The following is a 26,270-nucleotide window of genomic DNA, read 5'->3' as shown; positions in this document are numbered from 1 at the left end:
GTTGGCATGAAAACTCACTTTTGGAGTTTGTGAAATATATAATATTGAAAGCTCTCTAAGAGGCAGGGTTGCTCCAATCTTTGCCTGTTTGTTTTCATATTTGGACTAGTATTTTTTTTTTTTTTTTTTTTTACATTTTATCCAAGGGATGCTAACTTTACATGGGATTAGTATCCTCTTGTATTCTACTTTTCTTGCTATGTTCTCAAGATCAATAAAAGGATTATAAGCAGTTCGTTGGTTCTATTTTAGTTCTTCCATAATGTTTTTGAAATTGGAAATCAAGCTTGGTTCTTTGAAATTAAATTTAACGTTTCGTAATAGTCATTTTTAATAGCTTATTAATTGTTACTTCAAATTACAATGTTAAAATACCTGCTTTTGGTAATTATTAACTAGAGACAGCAGATTGCTGTGAAATGATCTCTCAGCTTTTCATTCATTCATTCTTTATTAATTTGGGTTAACATAATTTCAGGGTGAGGCTCTGGTTATGGGATATGATGACATGGGGTAAGTAATTCACTTCATTTGCGAGTTGGAATCTAAATTTAATATTTTTTTCAAAGGCCTTTTAGACTAAAAAAGTTCAAATGTTTACACCAATATGTTCTTTTTTTTTTCAAAATATTTCAGTTTTGGACTAATTATTTAAATATTTTAAGTTTGAAGAAATTTTAGCCATAATTGAAAATTAATTTGAGGAGAATTTGAGTTTGCTCATGAGGATTTCTTGAATTTAGATCCTATCTAGCATTGTGCTTTGATGTTGTCAGTTGGTTAATTGATTTTTAATTTTTGGGTACAACTAAGAATTTCTTCAAAATTAAAAGGTTCGCTAGTTGGTTCCAAATTGAAAAATTTTATTTTGCTGTACAGTTCTCCTTTTCTCATTATTGGCCTTGTATGGGGTAACTAATTACCATTCTTGGCAGCGTTGCATATTAGGTTTTCTATTATATGACAAGTGTGTCATGTTATATGCTTAGTAAATAGTTAACTGGAATTAGTTATATCAATTCAATGTTTCTAATTTTCTTAATCAACCATCGCTAATCCTACTTAAAGTAGTAAATTACAGATCCTACCTTCAACTTGTTTGGTGCATGGAGCAGCCACCATCTAGACTAGCAGCTATGCAGGTGTCATTAACAGTTCGTTATATAGTCATCAAATTCCTTCCAATTGGCTACAAATTGTCCCATTATCTCGAATTTTCATATATGTCCACATCATAGAAGAGCATGTTGCAACTTTCTCCCTTCTCCATTTCTACCATTAGCTTTCTGTTTTTGTTTGTCTTTTCAAAGCCTTATCTTTTTTCCTCCTCACTAGTTGCAGTCATATTTTTCAATGACTTCGTTTAGGTGATCTAGATCATTAGCCATTGCAAATGTGGAATGTAAGGTAGGGAAAGGCTTATGATTCAAAATAACTCATAAAAATAATAGAATCACCTTGGATTAACAAGTATTGTGTTGTACCTCCCTCGTTGCAAAATCCCCTTCTTATCCCCTTCCTTTACTGGGGTTCGGTATTGAGCAATCTTTTTCCTTTAACAAAATGTGAGCTACAAAATCAAGATGATATCCTCATATGCTTAATTTCATACGATTAACAATGAACTCCAAAGTAGATATTATTGTAATGGCATTACCGTTATGGAATTTGTCCTTTTCAGATATGAACTTTGGAAACCAAATCTTAGATCAATGATGGAGTTTGACATGAAACAAGTTAGCATGGGCTGTAAACGTAAAGCTGAAGTATTGGATACTTGCTTGCAACAGATGAAAGCTTGCTTCTTAGATGTAAGTTGATAATGATTTTTTGCTTATGGAAGTGTGGGATTATGCCTGTCACTTTATCGATAAAATAACTATGAAATTAATTTCATAAGATTATAGATATTTCTGTTTTGACTAATTGTTTTGGTCAATCAATTTTTTTTTTCTTTAACCTTTTTTTGTACCTCAGGGATTATTTTCTTCAAAAAGAAAAGAGCATGGGTAAAATGCATGACAAAATAAATGTGAAGAGCAAAAAGTTTGTATATGCTATGTTTGGCATCTACAAATGGGAATTCCATTTCTACTTGATAGTATTTGTGAATATATTGTTGAAAATATAAGTCCTTTCAAATGCGTGGTAGAATTTTGTAAGGGATGCAAACCCTTCACTGAAATTCCAGAGAGTAGAAGGGAGAAGAACGAAAAGAAGAGAAAGAGAAGGAGAAAAAGAGAGAAAATTGGGAGAAGAGAGTTGTACTCTTGATAATTCTCAGAATGAATTACCAGTAAGGCTGCTGTGAGCTTATATAGTGCAGTAACTACCTCAGTTAGTTACAACAGAACAGTTACTAACTGGTAACTGTTTTGCAACCTTCTCCTTCCTTACCTATTCCTCAAGAATCTTCCATTAACTTCTATTTCTAACTCTCTTCCTATAATACATAACAAATTTCTTAATTAGAGTTAGTAGAAGAAAACGATGAGTTAACTTTAGAGCTTAATTGGATTCTTTTTTACTCAGTTTGTGCTTTAGAATTTTGAAATCTTTTGCCTTTTATTTTCAGAATACTACATGTAATTTCTTTTTTTTTTTTTTCTTTTTTGTATATGTAATCCAATATCATTGTCACAAACTGACTCGCATTTTTTATAGGCAAGGGTAAATAAAGTGAAACTCCTAGAAGCCATGGCTATATTCTTTGGGAGGTGGGTTCATACATCTTCTTATGTTTGTTTATGGAATAACATTTAATGACAGGAGAGTAAAATAGCTATTTCATGTTGAATAGTTACGCCCCAACTTTATTTTAAATTTTTTAATGTGTAATAATAATTATATCATGTATGTGTTTTTCTGTATGTGTATGCGTAACCAAGTGTTATACATTCAACCCTTAAGTGAAGAATAACTATTGCACAATAATGGAATAGTTATTCCTATCCTATCCTATTTTATTTTTTGAACCAAACAATTTTCTAATATTACAATAACACGCTTTCATTGTAATATGATGCATCTTGTGTTTAATATAGATCAGATAGATATGGAGGAAATGACCATCATGTAGCTGCAGAAATTGTTCGACCATGTGGACTTTGTCAGGAATCAAATATGGTGCTAAGACGAAGCCGGGTAATAATTCACTGATTTCACTATTTAAATGGTCAATACAATTGCTATTAGTAATTCCATGTGTTTATAATTGAAGAATTTTGGGGAAAATTTTGAGTATTCTTGTATTTCACTCTTAATCTTTACAATTGGTCTACATGACTATTTATACACAGAGAATCATATCTAAACAGGAAGCAAATAATCAAATAATAATTACAGAGATAATTAAGGATCCTAATCAGATCAAATCAAATCTCTAGAATCAGCTAGGATTAGTAAATAAGTCAACAATAATTATAGTAGAGCTTGTCAATAATGGCTTCTCTAGTGGTTGGTACCTCAACTCTTGCTTTATCCCACCATATTATTGTTAGGAATATACTATTATTTTTTAATTAATATTTTTGTTTGTATAAGAAAATAATAATACATTTGTCACTTTTATAAAGCATAACAACCTAATTGTACTATTTTTTCCATCCTTGCTTTTAGTGATTGTTGTTGCAAGATGAAAAAATATGTATCGTATGTATGTCATTAGATGAAATATTTCATATTTATATACAAGAGTCCTAATGAAAATGGAAAAAATTAACCTCTAAAATCAAGTCCTATAATCAAGCACTATGATCAAGTTAATACATAAAATATCTATATGTTTTTACTTCCTATAATACTCCCTCTCAAGTTGGAGCAAAGATGCTAACCATGCCCAATTTGTTACTTGTGTGATCAACTCAAGTCTCATTTAGAGTTTCAGTGAATATATCTCTTGATTGTTCTCGGGTCTTAACATGTTTATTTTAGATTATCTTTTGTTTTATTTTTTCACAAAGTGATAATGAATCTCAATATGTTTGGTTCGCTCATGAAATACTAGGTTAGAAGTAATGTGAATAACCACTTGATTACCACACCATAATTTAGTAGGCACCAAGTTCTTGAAATCAACCTCTTATAACAATTGATGCACCTGCAAAACTTTACATACGGCTTGTGCCATAGCTCAGTATTTTAATTTAGCACTGGAACAAGGGATCACATTTTGCTTCTTATTTCTCAATGTGACCAAGTTACTTTCCACAAAAACATGTTATCTTGTTATTGATCTCCTATCAACTTTTGAACTTACTCAGTCTGCATCCAATGTTCGACTGTCCATGATTATCATAAAGGAGACCATGTCCTGGAGCTTCTTTCAAGTAGCAAATAATCTGCCCCAGAACTTTTCAATAAGCAATATTAGTAGAGGGCCTGAACTGACTCATCACGCTAATTGAATATGTAATGTCAGGATGAGTCATCATCAAATAATCAGCTTGCCAACTAATTTTCTATACGTTTTAGGATGTGCAAATGGTTGAGTGTCTTATGTGGTAAGTTCAAGATTTGGGGTCAATAGTGCACTATAAGGTTTAACACCCAACTTTTCTATTTCTGTCAATAAATCAAGAACATATTTTCTTTAGGGTAAGAAAATGTATTTCTCATACCGCATAACTTCAGCGCCCAAGAAATACTTGAAGGAGCCCAAATCCTTCGCGCAAAATTGTGACTTAAGAAACTCTTGTAGAGATGTAACCCTTGCAACATGACTTCTTGAAATAACAATATGATCCATATATACTATAAGCAGGATCAACCTACCATCATAGTTTCTATAAAATATTGAGTGATCACACTTATTTGCATACTAAACTGTTGGATCACCTTACTAAACATGTCAATAGATGTCTTAGAGCCCTATTTCAAGTTATAGAGGGATGTTTGAAGTCTACAAATCTTATTTGACTCCAAATGAGCAATAAAACCAGGTAGTTGCTTAATATAGACTTCCTTCTGGAGATGACTATGGAGAAAAGCATTTCTTATATCTAGTTGGTGCAAAGGCCAATTATATATATAACTGCTAAGGAAATAAACAATCGAACAAAAGCCAACTTGGGAATTGGAGAGAAAGTATCAAAGTTGTCAACCTCATAAGTTTGAGTATAACTTTTGGCAACTAAATGGTCCCTAAGATGCGCAATAGAGCCATCAAGATTTACTTTCACCCTTGGGGACCATTTAGTTGATGGTTAGGATAATGCCTATTGTAGCACGCCAGCCAGGATAGGATAATGCCTCACTCCTATCCTTATCCTATCCTCTTTTCTAAATTTCCCTGTTAGAGTTTCAGCTCTATTACACAGCCATACCAGCTAGTAGTTATTTGTAACAATAATACTCTATTTCTATCTCATTACATTCCCTTAACGTTTTTGCTACACTTTTTTCCAATTACACAGAGTGCTTCCTCCTCTGCTCCTTCTAAGTGGCGGCTAGGGCTTGGGAAGTGGCAAAACATGTGATAAGATATTCAAATTAGGTTTATATTGGCTAAGAAGAACTCCTTAGAGCTTTACAATTTTTTCCTTTATTTTTCTTGTTTTCAACTAAAATTGAGTTGCTTTTCAGATGGGGCAAGCCCTAGGGCATGCCACTAGGGTCTCCTACATGCCCATGCATGTGTGACTGTGCAAACTAATGAAATTTTGGCTTGAAATTGTCCTTCTGTCCATTGTCTTGCTCGGTTGGGTGGCAATTTTGACATCTCAATGGAAAATACACATTACTTGCCACACACCTCAATTATTTACCGTTGTGGTTAAAGGCATAGAGGTCCCCTTTTTCTATATTTATTTATCTTGTGCTTTGATAGTCTTTTTGCTCTTGCTAAAAAGCCCAAGGATAAGGGTATTATTGATGGCAGTAAGATTTGTAAGCATAGTCCGACTGTTTCACCTGTTCTTGCTAATGATAGCTTCTTCTTTAGAGTTGATGGGAGAGAGTGGGTTGGTGTGAACTGTGAAGCAGATCCTTTTTGACTATGAAGCTACTTCCAGTCAAGCAATTAATTTCTAGAAATCCTGCATTTTCTTTGTTGCCTATGTGCCTCAGAGCCTTAGGAATTATGTAAGCACGGGTAGGGGTGAGCATTTGGTCGGTTCGATTCAAAACCGAACCGAACTGAATAAACCAAAAACCAAAATTTTAGTATTTATGAAAATCAAACTAAACCGGTCTGATTCGGTTCGGTTTGATCGATTTGGATTTTTAATAAATTTTTTATTTTTTACACTTTATTTTTAGTATTTTAAAATTTAATTAAAATATTTTAATCTTTATATGATTTAATTTCTCTATATTATTGAAAATAACATATTATTATCACTAATCGGTTTGGTTCGGTTTTTTTGATTTTTTTCTGATCAAAACCGAACTGAACCAAAATAACTGAAATTTATGAAATTAAAAACCGAACCGAATTTTCAAATTAATTCGGTTCGGTCGGTTTTTTCGGTTTGAACCGAATACTGCTCACCCCTAAGCACGGGTCTAGGTGTGAATGGTCCAATTTATCATGGCAAGTACTTGAGGTTGCGTCACTGATTGTTAAATATAATAAGCATTTTTTTTTGTTAAAACTATTGTAAAGAATGCCTCTGTAGGAGAATCATAATTGGAAAGGTAGAATGCTTTCTCGGGCAGGAAAGGCGATTTTGTTTAAGTCTATTATGCAAACCATTCCCAAATATTGCATGAGTGTTTCTCATCCCTACCTCGCAATGTGAGGAGCAGCAGTGTAATTTGTTCTGGTGGCATTGGAGTGAGAATGGTTGTAACAGTATCCACTGGTTGTCTTGGGACATGATGTCTGTTAGTATACATAATGGTGGAATGGGTCTCCATGACCATCTCAAATTCAATTTAGCAGAGCTGGAGACTTTCTCTCAGGCCTTAACGCTCTTCCTAATAGGATCTTTTAAAACTAAGTACTATCCTAGATATCTCTCTTGCACAAAATCTCTCTCTTTCTTTTTTGTTTTTTCAGATGTATAACAATTTTATCTTTTTATTGATGTTCTCATGGATTCTGTAATTTACATGCATTTTTATGGAGTTCTACACCTTAATCGAAAGCAGTTCATAATCTTTTCCTCATTGGCATGCTTGCTTGAAACAGGATGGCAATTTCATGGTTGGATGCTTGGGGTTTCCACAGGTTGGCATTCAAAATAAATGCTACTTGGCAGTGCACCATTTCTTAGTATATGAGATAGTTGATTTACCTATTGTTGTAATAGGTTGAGGAGCTGTCTTGCAACTGTGCTATTGTGGCTATGTAAAATTATTTGTACAACTATTTCAGTTCAATTATTTGCCCTGATTTTGTGTGTTGCTAAATCATCTGGTATGTAAGCAGTTTAGCTTTCAGTATGTTGATCCTAACTCCTTACCATATTTATACAATTTTTGCTAGTTTCATTACAATACACGTGTATATCTTTGCAACCAAAATCACTTTCCAGCAGAGATGAATTACTTGCAAGTTTCTGGTTTCTATCTTTTAAAATTTTGCGAGGCGTTTTAAATTGTTATTCTCAATATAATATGGCCTTTATAGTTTATATTTTATGAGGCTACTTTGTTATATGTGCTGCAGCAATTATCTTTTTAGTTATTTGTCTTTGATTGTAATTATTTTCAGAACCATTTTATCCTTTTCAGTGTAGGAATGCTATATGGCTTCCTGGACCAGTACTTGAAGCCACTGTAAGCACCAACATTTGCAACTGCTGCACGCCAGGTTTCTACTATCAATACTTGACTGCTTCAATTTTTCATGGGACATTAGTTTTGCTTTAGTGTTATGCGGACTTATCCATAGTTGAGTGCGTGTGAAGGCCAATTCACTTGTTCTCTCGTTATAAGCAGGGTGTTACTAAATTGTTCATGTAACAGTAATATCTCTCTCTGTTGCTCTCTCATGTTTTTTGTTTTTCTTTTTTTTTTGGGTTAATGGGAAAAATGATAAACTACTGAGAGGTCTGATAACATTGTGAAGTTTTTCTAATATACATGTTGCTTCATGATCTTAATAATAGTAACAAACTAAATTTATATGAAAATAGTTAATGTATTCTCTGTTGAACAAGAGTGTTTATATACAGATTACAAATTTTTGTTAAGGTAACTAATCAATCTCCTAAATATTTTCTATCTATCGATTAGTATCAAAGCTGAAGTATAGATGTTTATCATGCCCAGCTTGTTATAAAGATACTCTTGTGAAACTTAAATTTTCTTGAATCTTCTCACGAATAAAATGGCAATCAACATCAATACGCTTAGATTGTTCATGGTATACTGGATATGATATACTGGATTGGAGGTAACGTGAAGAGCAATCTGATTATTACATTCACAGGTGATGCACATGATTTATCCATGAAATCTCACGGGTGGATTTAACCATAACCCTGTATTTTAACTCGGCACTAGATCTGGACACTTCAGATCTAGTGTTGGGAATCATCAATGTACTAAAAATGGGTGTTTGACATCAACTGTTGGGAATCATCAGTGTTCTAGATATGGATACTTCAAACCTAATCTCACGGGTGGGCTATAAATGGGTGTTTGACATCAACTGTTGGGAATCATCATTGTAGTATAAGGTTTAGTTCCCAACTTTTCAGTTTCTGCAAGTAAGTCAACTGCATACTTCTTTTAATATAAGAAAATTCTCTTTTTACTCAAGGCTTCTACTCTCAAAGAAAATATTTAAGCTGACTCAAGCCTTTGATATGAAAACTTGCCCACAAGAAAGATTTGAGAGAAGAGATCCCTGCATGATCATTGCCTGTAATGGTAATGTCACCAACATATACAACGAGAATAATGCCAACATCTGAATGACTATAGAAGACTGAGTGGTCACACTTATTTTTTTTTTAACCCAAATTCTTGAACAACTTCATTGAACCTGCCAATCCAAGCACGAGGACTTTGCTTCAAACCATACAAAGTTTCTTCAAACGGTATACTTTCCCATACTCCTCCTGAACAACAAATCCAGATGGTTACTCTATATACACCTCCACTTGGAGGTTACTATGCATAAAGACATTCTTGATATCGAGTTAGTGTAAAGGCCAATGCTAAGGAGCAGCTAAGGAAATGAACAAGCGAACCGAGGTCATTTTGGCTACAAGGGTGAAAGTGTCAGGATAGTCGAATCCATAGGTTTGTACATATCCTTTAGCAACAAGATGTGCCTTAAGCCTTGCTACGGAGTCATCCCATTTACTGCACCACGACCTTCTTGTCTTGGGGTAAGTACACTGGTTCCCAATTATGATGATTATCTAGAGCTTTGATTGCATCACACCACCCAGAATGGGTCAGGATCTCTTTAACTGTCTTAGGTAAGGAAATTGAGTATAGAGAAACAATTAAAGAGGTAGAAGAAGGATTGGTCATCATATGAAATAAAGTTAGCAACAAAATAGGTAGATTTATATTGTTATTTACCTTTTTGAAGACTAATGGTGCAGGTCAAAGTCACAAATCCCACAAAATCCAATACTTCAAAACACCAGCAAGGAGGTGCCAAAAACAAAACAGCACACAGGGTTGGAATCGCAAGGTAGAGGCAACAAAAAATCAGACGCAGCGTTCGGATATCGTGAACAGTACCAATGAATGGTACTCGTGAACAGCACTAATGAACAGTGCACGTCAACAGTATATTGTGAACAGTACCGATAAACAGTATCCAAACACAACCTAAAAAAATTGAAAGCTCTGATACCATGTAGCAAACTAGATTTGTAGAAAAATAGTTAATGTATTCTCTATTGAAAGATGTTTATATACAGATTTTAAGGCCTTATTAAGGTAACAAATCATTATTCTAAAAATCCTCTATCTATCAATTAGTTCTATGATTTTACAATCTATTCTAATTATATATAGATTATGTTCACCACTATAACAATAATAAATATCGTCATACATATCTTATACATTTTTTTGGTGTTAATTAACTTCAGCACTACCTCTTTCACCTTATTTTAAGTGATTGTGCAATATGTATTAACTTCAGAATATCTAAGAAATGTTGTGTGATTTCCTCCTAGTGATGTATTGTTCGCTTTCTTGCTTGAAATTTGTATTGTTTATTAATGATGCAACTTTTGATTTAGGTCCTGTTTACTTGATTCAATTCAAGTTTCGGCAGCTTGAAATACCACCAGGCTTCAATGTCAACCATTTAGGTAAAAATAACTTGAAATTTCACATATTGCATGTTTCTATATTACATTTTGAAATTTCAACTTAAAGAATTCAGTTTCAGTTTTGCTTCCAGTAATTATTGTTCTTTTCTTATTTTTTTTAATATATATTTGTTGGATGATGAATAATAAGAAAATACATGAAATGAAGCAACTAATGTAAGTCCATGTCAAAAGGAACTAAGCGCACTTTGTTTTTTCAGTGAAGTAAAATGGTTCAGCATGGATAGGCAGAAATGGAAGTGATTGATTTGTTTTTTCTTTTTTCCGAACTGATTGATATGTTGACCACTGCGTGAATTGGCATAAATCCATGAATTGAAAGTTGACCACTGCCTGTCACTGCTATATTGTCAACACAAACAATAAGAAGAGTGATCTTACTCTTGTGATGTTTGATAAACATAGTGTGATTATCATTGCTTTGTTGGTAACCAAAGGACATCATGTCTCTGCTAAACCTGTCAAACCAAGCTCTGAGAGATTGTTTTAGCCCATACAAAGCCTTTTTTAACCTGCACACCTTTCCTTTTGTCTTCTCATCAGCGAACCCAGGAGGAATTTCCATGAACACTTCTTCCTCTAAATCTCCATGGAGGAAAGCATTCTTCACATCAAACTGTTGCAAGTCACAGTCCAAGTTTGCTGCGCAGGATAATGGAACTCTGATTGAGTTCATTTTTGCAACTGGGGCAAATGTCTCTTGGTAATCCACTCCATAGGTTTGGGTGAATCCTTCAGCAACCAATCTGGCTTTAAACCGTTCAATTGTGACATCAGCTTTGTGTTTCACTGTGAACATCCATTTACAACCAACGAGTTTCTTCCCGGGTGGGAGAGTGACAAGCTCCCAGGTCTCATTTTTAGCCAATGCTTTCATCTCTTTAATCATTGCTTTCTTCCATTTAGGATCTGCAAGAGATTTCTTCCAATTCTGTGGAATAGACACAAAGGAAATAGACAAGGCAAAGGCTCTATAAGAAGGAGATAAGGATTCATAAGAAACAAAGTTAGAAATAGGGTGTTTAGTATAAGACCTGACCCATTTTCTTTGTGCAATAGGTTTATCTAAGTCATTGAAACATTCAAGAGTTGTGGGTAACTCACCAGAAGAAATAGTTGCGGGTAACTCACCAGAAGAAGATTCTTGACTCTGAGTAGACTGCATAATGGCTTCTTCTGCCTTGTCTCTCCTCGAATACCTTCTCAAATCTAGCTTGTCCAAACGACCAATTCTCTCTCCCTGATTGGCCATCTCCCCCTGTCTACTAGAACTCAAACTTTCTAGTTGAACTATATCATTTAGAGTCATAGAATTTGGGATCACCTCTTCTTGCTCATTATTCTCTCCCTGAAGAGGTGAGTGGGTGATACTGAAGTAGGGTTCAGTTTCTCGGAAGGTAACATCCATACTGACTAAGTATTTCCTAGAGGGAGGATGATAACACTTGTATCCCTTCTATGTTGGAGAATACCTAACAAACACACATTTAAAAGCCTTGAGATCCAATTTCCTTGTCGTCCTAGTATGGACAAAGCAAACACACCCAAATACCTTTGGTGGAACAACGTATGAATTCTTCCCTTGTAGAACCGCCAAAGGACTCATAAAGTCAAGGGTCTTGAGAGACATTCTATTGATAAGATAAGCAGATGCAAGGATTGCATCTCCCCAATATGCTTTGGGTAGATTTATGGTGAACATAAGAGATCGAGCTACCTCCAATAGATGCCTATTTTTCCTCTCAGCAACGCCATTTTAGACACTAGTATAAGGACAACTAGTCTGGTGTACTATCGCATTACTCTCCAAGTAAGCAGAAAAGCTACTATCCATGTATTCTCTTCGATTGTCAATTCTCAAAATTTTCACCTTAGTATCAAATTGAGTACAAACCATCGTATGAAAAGATTGAAAACAAGAAAAGACATCACTTTTAGCTTTAATCAAATAGACTTAAGTCATTCGAGTGCAACAATCAATAAAGGTGACAAACCATCGATTACCAGACAAGGGGACAGTTTGAGTAGGCCCCTAAACATCAGAATGAATAGTCGCAAAAGGAATTTGACTTTTATTATGACTCAAAGGATATGATATTCTAGTGTGTTTAGCATACTCACAAGCATCACAAAATAGAAAATCAAACTGAGTTCTAGCAAACAAATTAGGATAAAGTTTTTCTAAGGCAAAAAATGATGGATGCCCTAACTGTCTGTGCCACTGTATTAATTCCTGATTGACATCCTTATTTTTTCCAAAACAGGCTTGAGATATCGAAGAACCTGGATCACCCTCCAACATATATAAGTCATCATGCAACCTACCATTGCCAATCCTCTTTCCTGTGCAAAGATCTTGAATAACACAATGATCAAGAAAGAATTCAATTTTGCAATTAGAGGCATTGGTAATAGCACTGACAGATAAAAGGTTGACAAGAAAGTGGGGAACATGAAGGACAAATGATAATTTAATGTTGGATGTGCAAATAACAGAACCTGTTCCGAATATGGGCGTAAAATAGCCATCAGCAATTTTGACACTATCTTTCGTTAGGGAAGGTAAATAATTGAGAAAGCCTTTAGAAGTGCCTGCCATGTGTCTTTTCGCACCAGAATCGATAATCCATGGAACATTATTAAGAGAGGAGGCATTACCTGACTTTACAAAGTTAGATGTGGCACCGGAGGACGAGTAATCAGAGTTAGGATTTGAGACCCATTTACCTTCTGCCATGGTAAAGATTTATGAACCGTGAAAGAATAGGAAGTACCGAAGGTTGTACACACAAGAGAGCCCAATCGATTCACCAAAAGACCGGGTAGCGGCACCGGAAGGTCGAAAAGATGGTCGGGATCATAGCCAAGTGATCGGAGCTGCTTCAGGCGATTGGTCACTCGTCGGGAAGGGGAGGCGCGTGAACCTCACGTGCGGGCTTTTTCGGCATTGGAGTTGGGCGATCGGCCAGTGTTAGTCCTGGTGTCGGCGGTGAGAGGAGGAAAGGCTCCTAGATGGCCACATATAAGGGGCACATTACCTCTTTCCACAATCGATGTGGGATTCAACACACCCCCTCACGCCCAGAATATTTACTGGTGCATGACATATTTATGGGAGGTCCAACATCGGATGAGGAGGCTCTGATACCATGAAGAATTTTGGAAAAATTTAGAGAATTCTTATATTTCACTCTTAATCTTTACAATTGGTTTATATGACTATTTATACACAAAGATTATATCTAAATAGGAAACAAATAATCAAATAATAATTAAAGAGATAATTAAAGATTCTAATCAAATCAAATCATATCTCTAGAATCAGTTAAGATCAGCAAATAAGTCAACAGAAACAAAAGCATTATCAGAAGTCCTTACATTATCCACACAAGTCACTTCCATTTCAAGAAAAAAGCACCCTTTTTCTGTCCTTTTTTTATTAAAAACAGTAGACCATAAACCATAAACCACTTGGAATGGGGTCATTCCTGCAGCAGTATGAAAACTTGTATTGAACCAATGTTTAGCCCTATAATGGAACAAGAGGAGAGTGAAGAATTTCTTTATATATTTTATTCTCTGAACAGTAGAGATATATACACTGATTACAAGGGTTCTCATATGGTAATTGTAAGAGTATAAATCTCCTACAAATCTGCCTTCTACAAATTAGTCCAACAATTATGTTATCTACACATGATTTACATTACAAGAAATCAGCCATAGATTGCTGTAATCTTGGCCACAAGACCAGCTACTGATTGCTGTAACTTTAGCCTAATTATGGTAAACTATTTACACCTTAATCATCTATAATCTTGGACTATAGAAAGATATCTACACCATAATACACAAATATTTATAGCTATTTTAATAACTGTATTAACTGACACTCTCAAGCTGGAGAATAAATGTTAATCAAACCCAGCTTGTAACATGGATGTTCCACTCTAGGCCCATTCAATGTTTTTGTGAATAAATCACCTATTTGCTCTCTTGTTTTCACATATCTAGATTGAAATTACATTTTTCTGAACTACTGCTATTTTATTCTCATATAACTGTATATATACACACATATATGTATATATTCTTCATATTTACATGTGCATATATGGATTTCACATATTGTTGTATGTTGCTTGTTAGTTATATGGATAATCTTCATATAATGTAGCTTGTCAAATTGCCTCCTGAGTGAGTGTTGAATTTTTTTCACATGGAAATCAGGTTGCATCGGTGGCTGTGATGAGACTTTGAGACAGTTGATAGAGATATGTGGAACTGGTTCTCGTGTACAAGGTCCGTATGCATGCTTATCATGAGTAATTTCTAAGCTTTGGATTATTGTTGACTCCATAAATAAACTTTTGTTTTTTAATTCCAGTGTATATATTTCTAAGGATTGTTATTTTTATCATTATTAAAATTTAGGCTAATATACTAAAACAATCAAAACATTTGTGCTAATTGGAATTCTAGTTAGAAGTTTGAATTTTGAACTTATCAAAACCATTCAATATTGTAAATCAGTCAAAAGTGAAAATCAGTTGACCTAATAATAACATCATATTTGAGCCACATGTCTATGAATGCGTAACACAACCTTCTTGGATCATCTTTCACAAAATTCTAATAACCAAAATCAAAATCTCACCAAATTGAATTCCAATTTTGCTCTTTTTTTAAAAAAAATTAAAAGGTATTGATAATTAGTAAAATTTAAACGTTTGAGCAAAATCATAAATTAGCTCAAACTTTTGGATTTATTTTATCTAAAAGGCCATAAAATAAATAAATTGAAGAATTTTGGAGAATTTAGAGTATTCTTATATTTCACTCTTGGTCTTTACAAATGATTTACATGACTATTTATACACAAAGAATTATAATTAAACAGGAAGCAAATAATCAAATAATAATTACAAAGATAATTAAGGATCCTAATCAAATCAAATCATATCCTTAGAATCAGCAAATAAGTCAACACTCCCCTCAAGTTGGTGCATAGATGTCGCACATACCCAACTTGCAAATCAGATTATAGTAGATCTTATTATTGAGCTCTTTAGTAAACACATCCGCAAGTTGTTCAGTAGAAGTCATAGGAACTAAGCTTAAGACACCATCCGTTAATTTTTCTTTAATGAAGTGCTGATCAATCTCAATATGCTTCGTTCGGTCATGTTGGACTGGATTTTGTGCTATACTGATAGCAGTTTTGTTGTCACAATACAAAGTTATCTTGTCTCTCTCGGACAACCTCAGCTACTCCAATAACTTCTGCAACTATAAAAGTTCACACACACCTTGGGCCATTGTTCTATATTCTGCTTCAGCACTTGACCAAACAACACTTTGTTTTTTGCTCCTCCAGGTAACAAGGTTCCCTCCCAGAACTGTGCAGTAGCCAGAGGTGGATCTCTTGTCATCGAAAGATCCTGCTCAATCTACATCTGTAGAAGCTTCAACTCGAAGGTGACCATGTTTGGAATAAAGAAGCTCTTTCCCTGGCACAGACTTTAGGTATCTCAGGATGCAAAATACAGCCTGCATATGAGTCTCGTGAGGGCCATGTATGAATTGGCTGACCGCATAGGCTATATCCGGTCGAGTGTGTGAGAGATAAATCAACCTCCTTACCTATATCTGGTATCTTCCAATATCCACGAACTCCGTAGTTGCTGCTTGCATCTTGTGATTACTTTCAATGGGAGATTTGCTGGATTACACCCCAATATACTAGTTTCTTCCAAAAGATCCAGAATATATTTTCTTTGGGAGAAGAAGATTTCTTTTTCTGATCTAGCCGCCTCAATAACTCGAAAATATTGTAGCTTTCCTAAATCTTTGATTTCAAATTCTTGAGCCAACAACCTTTTTAGTTGGGTCATTTTCTCTTTGTCATCACCTGTCACCACTATATTATCGACATTATCTTACCTCTATGATGTTTAATAAAAAGAGTGATTAGCATTACTCTGTTGGTAATCAAAGGACATCATGGCTCTGCTATACCTATCAAACTAAACTCTGGGAGATTGTTTTAGCCTATACAAAGTCTTTTTTAACCTGCACACCTTTCCTTCTTCTCATCAGCGAACCCAGAAGGGATCTCTATGAACACTTCTTGCTCTAAATCTTAATGGAGGAAAGCATTTTTCACATCAAATTGTTGCAAGTCCCAATCCAAGTTGGCTGCACAAGATAATAAGATTCTGATTGAGTTCATTTTTTCAACTGGGACAAATGTCACTTGATAATCCACCCCATAGGTTTGGGTGAATCCTTTAGCAACCAATCTGGCCTTAAACCGTTCAATTGTGTCATCAGTTTTGTGTTTCCTTGTGAACACCCATTTATAGCTAACAAGTTTCTCCCCAGGTGGGAGAGTGACAAGCTCCCAAGTATCATTTTTTGCCAGTGCTTTCGTCTCTTCAATCATTGCTCCCTTCTATTTAGGATCTGCAAGAGCTTCCTTCCAATCCTATGGAATAGACACAGAGGCAATAAATAAGGCAAAGGCTTTATAGGAGAGAGACAAGGATTCGTAAGAAACAAAGTTAGAAATAGGGTGTTTAGTACAAGATCTGACCCCTTTTTCTTTATTTAATAGTTTTATCTAAATCATTGAAACATTCAAGAGTTATGAGTAACTCACCAGAAGAAGATTCTTGACTCTGAGTAGACTGCATAATGGCTTCTTTTGCGTTGTCTCTCCTCAAATACCTCCTCAAATCTAGCTTGTCCAAACGTCCAATTCTCTCCCCCTCCCCCTGATTGGACATCTCCCCCTATCTATTAGAACTCGAACTCTCTAGCTGAACCATATCATTCAGAATTCGGGATTACCTCTTCTTGCTCATTATTCTCCCTTTGAAGAGGTGAGTGGGTGGTACTGAAGTACGGTTCAGTTTCTAGGAAAGTAACATCCATACTGACAAAGTATTTCCTAGATGCAGGGTGATAACACCTATATTTCTTCCATGTTGGAGAATACCCAATAAACACACATTTAAAGGTCTTGGGGTCTAACTTTTCCGCCGTCCTAGAATAGGCAAAGCAAATACGCCCAAATACTTTTGGTGGAACAATGTATGAATTCTTCCTTTGTAAAACGTTTAAAGGACTAATAAAGTCAAGGGTCTTGAAGGGCATTCTATTGATAAGATAAGTAGATACAAGGACTGCATCTCCCCAATATGCATTAGGTAGGTTCATGGTGAACATAAGAGATCGAGCTACCTCTAATAGATGCCTGTTTTTCCATTCAGCAATGCCATTTTGAGCATTAGTATAAGGACAACTTGTTTGATGTACTATCGCATAACTTACTATCCATATTTTTTTTCCATTGTCAGTTCTAAAAATTTTCACTTTAGTATCAAATTGAGTACAAATCATCTTGTGAAAAGATTGAAAACAAGGAAAGACATTACTTTTAGCTTTAATCAAATATACCCAAGTCATTTGAGTGTGACAATTAATAAAGGTGACAGATTATCGATTACCAGATAAGGAAACAATTTGAGTAGGCCTCCTAACATCAAAATTGAAACCTTTGATGAAAAGAAGAAAAAGAGAGCAGAAGATTTGAGAGAAAATACTTGATTATTCCCCTCAAGCCAATTGGGGTATATATACTACTTACAAGAGTACATACTAGATAAGAATATAAATTAATTCCCTAATTATAGCCTAATCATATTTCAATCATATCACACAATCATATCCCTAATTATCAGTACAAATCTAGGCTATTTACAGAAATAATCTCAACACTCCCCCTCAAGCTGGAGCATACATATCATATGCTCTAAGCTTGTTACAAATATACTTGATTCGTGGTCCTCAAAGTGATTTTGTGAAATCATCAGCTAGCTGATCATTTGAGTTGACAAAACTAGTAGAAATGCATCTGGACTCAATCTTTTGCCTACTAAAATAGCAATCCACCTCTATATGCTTCGTCCTCTCATGAAAAACTGGATTTGATGCAATATGGAGGGCAGCTTTTATCACATATCAACTTCATTTGGTCAGTATTGCTATATTTCAATTCCTGAAGGTGTTGCTTCAACCATATGAGTTCGCATGTTGCTAAAGCCATAGCTCGATATTCTGCTTCTGCACTTGATCTTGCAACTTCACTCTGTTTTTTACTTTTCCAGGATATGAGATTCCCTCCAATCAATATACAATATCCTGAAGTAGATCGTCTATATGAAGGGGAACCTGCCCAATCTGCATCAGAATAGCCAACAATTTGTGAGTGACCCTTGTCGTCATAGCCTAGACCTTGTCTGGAGCTCCTTTGATATATTTAAGAATGCGAATGACTGCATCCCAGTGACTACTGTTTGGAGTTTGAAGAAATTAACTAACCACACTTACAGCAAAGGAAATATCTGGTCGTGTGATAGTGAGATAATTGAGCTTGCCGACTAATCTTCTGTATCTAGCAGGATCTTTAAGTGGCTCCCCCTGTTCACGAACAAGCTTAACATTTGGATTCATAGGAGTGTCCACATGTCTACAGTCTAACATGTCTGTTTCTCCCAATATATCCAAAGCATATTTCCGTTGAGAAATTGCAATACCCGTTTTAGACTGTGCCACTTCAATTCCCAAGAAATATTTTAGTTTCCCCAGATCTTTAGTTTGGAAATGACTGAACAAATGTTGCTTAAGCTGAGAGATTCCATCGTGATCATTTCCTATAATGGCAATATCATCAACATAGACCACCAAGTAAATGCATCTATCACCATTATAATGAAAAAATACGGAATGATCAGAATTACTTCGAGACATTCCAAATTGTTGAACTAGAGTGCTAAATCGTCCAAACCATGCTCTTGGAGACTGTTTTAGCCCATACATAGAGCGCCGAAGACGACATACTTAGCCTGACTCCCCTGAGCAACAAACCCTGGAGGTTGCTCCATATAAACTTCTTCAGCGAGCTCTCCATGAAGAAAGGCATTTTAATATCGAGTTGATGCAGGGTCCAGTGATTAATTGCAGCCAATGAGATAAGAAGGCGAACTGAAACTATTTTGGCTACTGGAGAGAAAGTATCATTGTAATCAAGTCCAAAATCTGTGTGTAACCTTTAGCTACAAGGCGAGCTTTAAGGCGATCATTTTTGCCATCAGGCCCCACCTTAACTGTGTAAACCAATCGACAATCAACAGTAGATTTACCAGGTGGTAAGGATACCAGTTCCTAAGTTCCATTGTTATGCAGAGCAGTCATTTTCTCAACCATCGCATTACACCAACCAGAATGATCCAATGCTTCTCTAACTGTCTTGGGTATGGAAACAGCAGAGACAAAAGTATAATAGGAAGGAGACAAATGATGGTAACTCACAAAATTATAAATGGGATGAGAATTTCGAGAAGAGCGAAGAGCAAGGGGAGTAGCTGCTGTTGTTGAAGGCATGACCGAAGTAGGTGATTACGGAACGGGAGGTGAGTCATTAGAAGTACTTACATTAGGAAGAGAAATGTCATTGTTATTAGCAGATGGGTGAGACCGACGTGTATAAACAAGTAAGAAGTACCTAGAAGTACTTGCATTAGGAAGAGAAATAGGAGTTGGAGGTTAGGGAAAAGCGCTAGGGACAAAAGTTTTGTATGTTGGAGTAGAAAAGTAAGGAGAGGTTTCAAAAAATGTGACATCTGTAGACACAAAATATATGTTAGTAGTAGGATCATAGCATTTGTAGCCCTTTTGAAGCCGTGAATAGCCGAGAAAGACACATTTAACTGATTTGGGTTGGAGTTTGTCTTTGCCAGGAGTAGGATCATGAACAAAGCATATACATCCGAAAACACGGTGAGACAACTGGGTGGAATTCTGGTTAGGAAATAGGATAGAATGAGGACTTTGATGCTTCAAAACAGAGGAATGCATTTGGTTAATCAAGTAACAGGCGGTGAGGACAGCTTCCCCCTAAAAACGCAACGGAACATTGTGATGTAGGAGTAAAGTGAAGGCTGTTTCAATTAAATGCCGATTTTTCCGCTCGGCAACTCCATTTTGTTGTGGGGTATAAGAGCAAAATGTTTGGCAAGAAATACCCTGAGTATACAAGAAATGAGTGAATGAGGAAGACAAATATTCTCTTGCATTATCACTTCGCAGTATCTTAATGCGAACACCAAATTGATTATGGATTTCATCGTAAAACTTTTGAAAAATAGGGAACAAATCAAAACGATTCTGCATCAGAAAAAGCTAAGTGTAACGAGAATAGTCATCAATAAAGGTAACAAAATATTGAAATCCCAGAGTTGTACTAACCCGACTTGGACCTCAAATATGTGAATAAACAATGTCAAACATAGAACTTGCCCTATTATTGATTCGCTTGGGCAAAGAAGCTCGAGTTTGCTTTCCGAGTTGACAAGATTCACATTATAAAGAAGGCAAGGAAGAGAGGCTAGGAACCAGTTTTTGTAATTTGTTCAGACTTGGATGTCCGCAACGACTATGAATGAGTTCAACGGAGGTGGAAGACACAAAAGCAATTGGAGAGTTAGAAGTGGAAAAATAGTACAATCCTTGTGACTCATATCCTGCTCCAATCATCTTTCCAGTACTCCGATCCTGCACAACCACAGATTCAGTAGTAAAGATGACTGAACAGTGAAGATTTTTAGTCAATTTGCTAACAGAGATTTGATTGTATGGACAGTCAGGGGTAAATAAAACATTAGTCTAGGGGATAGAAGGAAGGAGATATAGGTTACCGATCCCTTTAACTTGAGTTTGTGAACCATTAGCTAATGTGACTTTAGATGGTGTGGAAGGTGAAACGAGAGTAGAAAAAAGAGAGGGATTACTAGAGATATGATCAGAAGCACCAGAGTCGAGGATCCATGAACCAATGGGTAAAGACTTGGTTAGATAAGTAAAAGAATTATTAGAATGGGCAATATTTGATTGGGCCATGGAATCTGAATCTAAATCTGCATCTGCCAAAAAAGAAGGATCTACGCCTGTGAACAGTAAATCCGACGTTAGACAGGCTGGGCAAGCGATCGGACCTAGTGGGCTAGAGTCACCAGCGCCGGGAGATGCTGGAGGAAGAGTCGCTGGCGTGAAATGGTCGCCGGAAGATGGTGCACGCGTTCGCGCGCGGCCGGAGGGCATGTGAAGGCGAGCTGAACAGGTGACCGGACTTGCTGGGCTGGGGTCGCCAGCGCCGGGTGATGCCGGAGGAAGAGTTGCCAGCGTGAAATGGTCGCCGAAAGATGGTGCACGCGTGGCCGGAGACAAGCTGCTTTGGGTGGCGCGTGGAGGCGTGTGAGGCCAAATCTGAAGGCGGTGCACCACCGGAAAGCATATCGGAAGCCGGTGTGGAGAATGGGCTGCGCGTGGCCGGAGACAAGCCGCTTGGGGTGGCACATGGAGACGCGTGGGGCCGGATTTGGACCGGAAAGCAGATTGGAAGCCGGTGTGGAGAATGGGTTGGATGGTAAGACTAACTGATTTCCAGAAAGTCATCAAAGAAAGGTGGCAAATCTGCCACTCAAAGGTGAACCAATTTTTTTTTTTTTTTTTTTTTTTTTTTTTTTTTTTTGGCTCTGATACCATGAAACCTTTGATGAAAAGAAGAAAAAAAGAGCAAAAGATTTGAGAGAAAATACTTGATTATTCCCCTCAAGCCAATTGGGGTATATATACTACTTACAAGAGTACATACTAGGTAAAAAAATAAATTAAATGTGATAACTAGTTTAATTATTACTTATAGTAATTTTAATTTATCTATTATATCTTGTAATTTTAAATAATTTATTGACATATAAGTTTAATTTAAAAAATTATAGTTAATAAATTTTAAAAGGGTAATATAGTCTAAATAAAAACTAAAGTCGAATTAATTAGCTGCCGATGAAAAACAATTCTAATTGTAAAGTTGATCCAAAATGCAGCTGCTATCCTCATACAGCTGCCTGCTAGCAATCAGTCAGTTTTAAAAAAACAAATTACCAAGCACTTTGATTTAGTTGCTCAGATGCTTATTAGTTATCCTGTTGGTTCAAGTGAATCACTGTGTCCCTGTTTCCCATTAGCCAAAATAGCACCATGAAAGAAAAAAGCACTTGCATCTCACATAGACTCAAAGCATTTCTGTGTTTTGCAGCCAGAGGTCATGCACCTAATCCAACACCTGGCAACCTCCAACAAAATAACATTAGGCGTGGTACTTGCATTCACTGTCAGCAATTGGGACATGCTTCAAGCAATTGCCCTTCACAATTTTCAGCTTCTCGACATGCTCAGTTCAATGGAATGAGACCACAAACTGGTACTACTACTACTACTACTACTACTACAACTGTAATTTGAAGTTTGAGATATTCTTCACATGGCATTTTTTTTTCAATTTGAACTATCATTAGTTAACAAAGCCTCAAAGGAAGACAAGACAATGTTAAATATGGTAGTAGACATCATAATATTGTCTTATACTGTAGGAGAAAATATGTGTTGGCCATGAAGAGTTGCTGCTGATGTTTGTTGGGGAATATTTTACATTCAGTTAGATTATGGACATGAATGACCAAATATTTTGATCTTCTTTTCTTATTTTGCCCCTCCTGTGGAAGTTTATTTTAAAATTTCATGTTATAGAACTAGAGCATTATTTTAGAGGTCAGTTGGTATTCCATAATCGATATAACTCTTTCAAATTTTGGCAACAGACGATACAGCTTACTTTGTGTAGAATTGTAGTTTTGGAATGTAAATCTGGACCTGGTCAAGGTCCGATTTGGATCTGGACTGGAACTCCACAGGTCAAACTGGCATTTTTTTTATTTAAGAAAGAAAAGAATTTGGAAAAAATTTCAACCATTGGATTTGGTTCAAACCAGATCAAACTGAAATCAAAGGGACCATCAGTCTTGTCTTGGGCCTTTGATTCCCGGCAGATCAACCGGACCTAACTATCCTGCTACCCTGTCCCTGGTCTATGTAAACCTATTCAAGGCAAAAAATAAGAACTCTACTGCCTACAATCTTGCTCTTGCTTCCCCCTCCCCGCTCTCTACTTCTTTTCTCTCCTGTCAATTTGAGGAACCGTGTCCATCTATGTGAAGAATCAGAGGAAGTTGAAGTACTGAACAATAGAAGCTTTAGACCTTTTCAAATTTGTGTTAAATGACTTATTTTAAATGAGGCGTGTCATGTGCTCATTACCTTTTATTGTATTGCCCTTCAACTGATACTTGAGTGATTTGGTGGTTCGTAATCTGAGATGCTTATGATTGCTTTCAGCAGGAAAATTGTGAGTTTATGTAGCAAAGTGTTACGCTGATTTGTGGGTATTCTTCATATCTGGTATCGTTTCGATGTTGTGATGCAGGGGAATCTTCAGTTTCATGTGGGACATGTGGAGCACAATGTGTTTTGCGTACGGCTAATACAGCAAATAACAGGGGAAGAAAGTTCTACTCATGTCCATCTCAAGGATGCAACTTTTTTGTGTACGTAGAACCTTTGTCTGATCTTATTTTCTCATGTTTATTCTAGAAAACCTATCCAACTGGAATTTATATACTTTTTTCTTCATAGAAAAATTAATAAATGAAATAAACTAAAACTTCTTTTAATTCACAGAATGGAACAAACAAAGCTTTAAGTGAATATTATTGAAAAGCTAACGAGTAAAGCAATCCCTCCTCTGAGTCGACTATATTTTCTTTAATGCAGATGGGAGGACAACTCGAATAATGGCACCTATGGAACAAATGCAAATGTCAGTAACTCGGCATCTAATCCTAGCTGGAGCAGGAGGGGTGGCCGTGGCAGGGGTACACAGGGTGGTGGGACTTTTGTTTCTGCCACTGGTGATCCTGTATCTGGCAGGTGTTATATGTGTGGTGATCCATCACACTTTGCAAATACCTGTCCAAATCGTGGTTCGCGATGGTGATGGTGATGATCTCTTGAATGTTGAAGAGTGAAAAGATGCATTACCAAAGTAAAAATAGGTTTGTGCCCACAAGTCCACAACGGTATTTAACTGTATCAATATCATGTATTCTAAATTTTTAAAAATTGAGAAGGCAACATCTCTCTTTTTGTCCGGTTGATGAGGCTTAACGAAACTTAATTGTGCATTAAGGGCAAGATCTGATCTCTCATTATCTCAGGTTCAGTGCATAGAACCCATTTATTGCTTTAATATTGATAGATCGGAGTCTTATTTTTCTGTTATTGCCAGAAGCCACTTGTTAAACAAGCTGCTTTTTTTTTTTTTTTTTTAAATCTCTGGCTTTTGATAATTTTAAGATTTGAGCTAGTTATTTTCTTTATTAGAAGTTGAGAAGATGAAAGAGAAAAAGTACATCTTTAAGCCTGAAATATAATACGTAGGAGATATATATTTTTAATTTTTTGATACTTGTTTTAAAAAAAAAAAAAGGATGCTAATAAATTTATACATTGAAAATACGATTATAAACATAGATTTTTTTTTTTTTCTTAAAAATAGACATCCTTAGTAAAATTATTTATTTTTGTGTTGATTAAAAAATTATTTTTATTAATCATGTTTTTCTGAATGACTAGTTGTTAAAAAGTTATTATTGTAAAGCCGATTATTATTTAAGTAATACATAATTTGAATTTTTTTTTTCTTGAAGAACTATTATTAAAAAAAATTCACTGTTAGATAATTTATTTTATAAGATTCACTTACATATTTATGTTTATATTCTTTTGACTTAATACAATTTTCATGATATAATTGAGTTTGAATTTTGACTTAATTTACCCCTCTTACCTGAGTATCTTTCGATTTACTCTTTTTATTGGATACTCGACATTAAAATGAAATATAAGGGTACTTCTTTATGCACCTTTTCCTAGCTTGTCTTGCATGATTAATGTGTTTTAATATTTTTATCTATTAAATATTTTAATTTTAATTGTGATTTAATAATTTTTTAAATTTTTTAAAAAAATATTATTTTTAAATTTAATTTTACCTTTAAATAAAATATTTTATATTACTATCGAAAAAGAAAAAAAAACTCGCACTTTACTATCGAAATGAAATCAAGATATTCTTTTTATCGTAATTTAAATCATAGCATCTCATTTATAAAAGATGGCAAACCACGTGACCGTGTTCTGTAATTATCTTCTAAAAGACGGCAAACCACGTTACCGTATTTTGTAATTATCCTCTAAAATCATAATATCATATAACCATGAGTTGCAATACTATTAAGCAGTATATAACACGCCACAACCTTATATGTGCCTTCGATTCCAATGTCCTTTACAAAGGCCAATAATCATTTATTCTCATAATTATATTATTTCTTTGGGCTCTTAATCATTAACATGCATTCCATTTCAAGTTCCATAGTACAATCATTCAATAGGAACATATCCATAATTGCATGTCTAATTCAAATCCATGTCTTTAACAATTCATAAACCTTTAAATCAAAATATTTGGTCTTGTAAAATGAAAAGAAATCAAATGTATACATAAATGATATGGCTGAAATAAAACTATATTACAATTCGTCAATTTGCAAGAAAAAAAAGTAAGGTGATTGGCGCCTATAGCAACTATTTTGACGCTCAAATTAGTAAACTGAAAAAAAAGAGCGAGTGTAATGAAATACTTTAAACTCAAGAGTGGTTGTATAAAAATTGTGTAACTTGATCTCTGTATTTATTTATTTTTATATTATAAGAAAATAGAGTTAGTTATCACATATTCTGAAAATTCGATTGGTACCGACTAATAGATATGGGATCCCGCAATTATAAATGTAATGGAGATCTGTTGGATTGTGTTCTCTAACGGTAATTTTCTATGGAGTCTCGCGCTGTAGTTGAGAGGGCGAGTCTTGACGAAGAGTTGAGACTTGCGGTGTCCAGGTCTTCTTTTTAGGTGCCTCTACAGCAGTCTCCGTCACTGTTGAGCCCACACCAGAAAATGTTGGGGTCAAGTCCTTGTGGCCTCGTAGCATCCAACAT

At 35.4% G+C, this 26,270-nt stretch overlaps 1 protein-coding gene across 5 annotated transcripts in view; it reads left to right on the top strand.

Moving 5' to 3' along the window:
• Positions 1-24,509, top strand: part of LOC110629111 (DNA topoisomerase 3-alpha) — a 66,039-nt gene extending 41,530 nt beyond the window's left edge. For 4 of the 5 annotated variants that reach the window (XM_043949585.1, XM_021776017.2, XM_021776016.2 and 1 more), the window contains 11 exons: positions 479-513; positions 1,682-1,811; positions 2,665-2,717; positions 3,045-3,144; positions 7,133-7,171; positions 7,678-7,756; positions 10,158-10,229; positions 14,481-14,552; positions 22,411-22,575; positions 23,635-23,755; positions 23,982-24,509. In XM_043949585.1, coding sequence (XP_043805520.1) covers positions 479-513; positions 1,682-1,811; positions 2,665-2,717; positions 3,045-3,144; positions 7,133-7,171; positions 7,678-7,756; positions 10,158-10,229; positions 14,481-14,552; positions 22,411-22,575; positions 23,635-23,755; positions 23,982-24,204 — 1,089 coding nt within the window. In that variant the 3' untranslated portion in view covers positions 24,205-24,509. The remainder of the gene's footprint in view (positions 1-478; positions 514-1,681; positions 1,812-2,664; positions 2,718-3,044; positions 3,145-7,132; positions 7,172-7,677; positions 7,757-10,157; positions 10,230-14,480; positions 14,553-22,410; positions 22,576-23,634; positions 23,756-23,981) is intronic. The other variant, XM_043949582.1, reaches the window with a different exon arrangement.
• Positions 24,510-26,270: the final 1,761 nt, after the last annotated feature.

Source organism: Manihot esculenta, chromosome 13 (genome assembly GCF_001659605.2).
Source record: "Manihot esculenta cultivar AM560-2 chromosome 13, M.esculenta_v8, whole genome shotgun sequence".
Taxonomy (NCBI): Eukaryota; Viridiplantae; Streptophyta; class Magnoliopsida; order Malpighiales; family Euphorbiaceae; genus Manihot; species Manihot esculenta.
The sequence above is the reverse complement of the archived record's forward strand: the minus strand, read 5'-3'. Positions and strand labels throughout refer to the sequence as shown.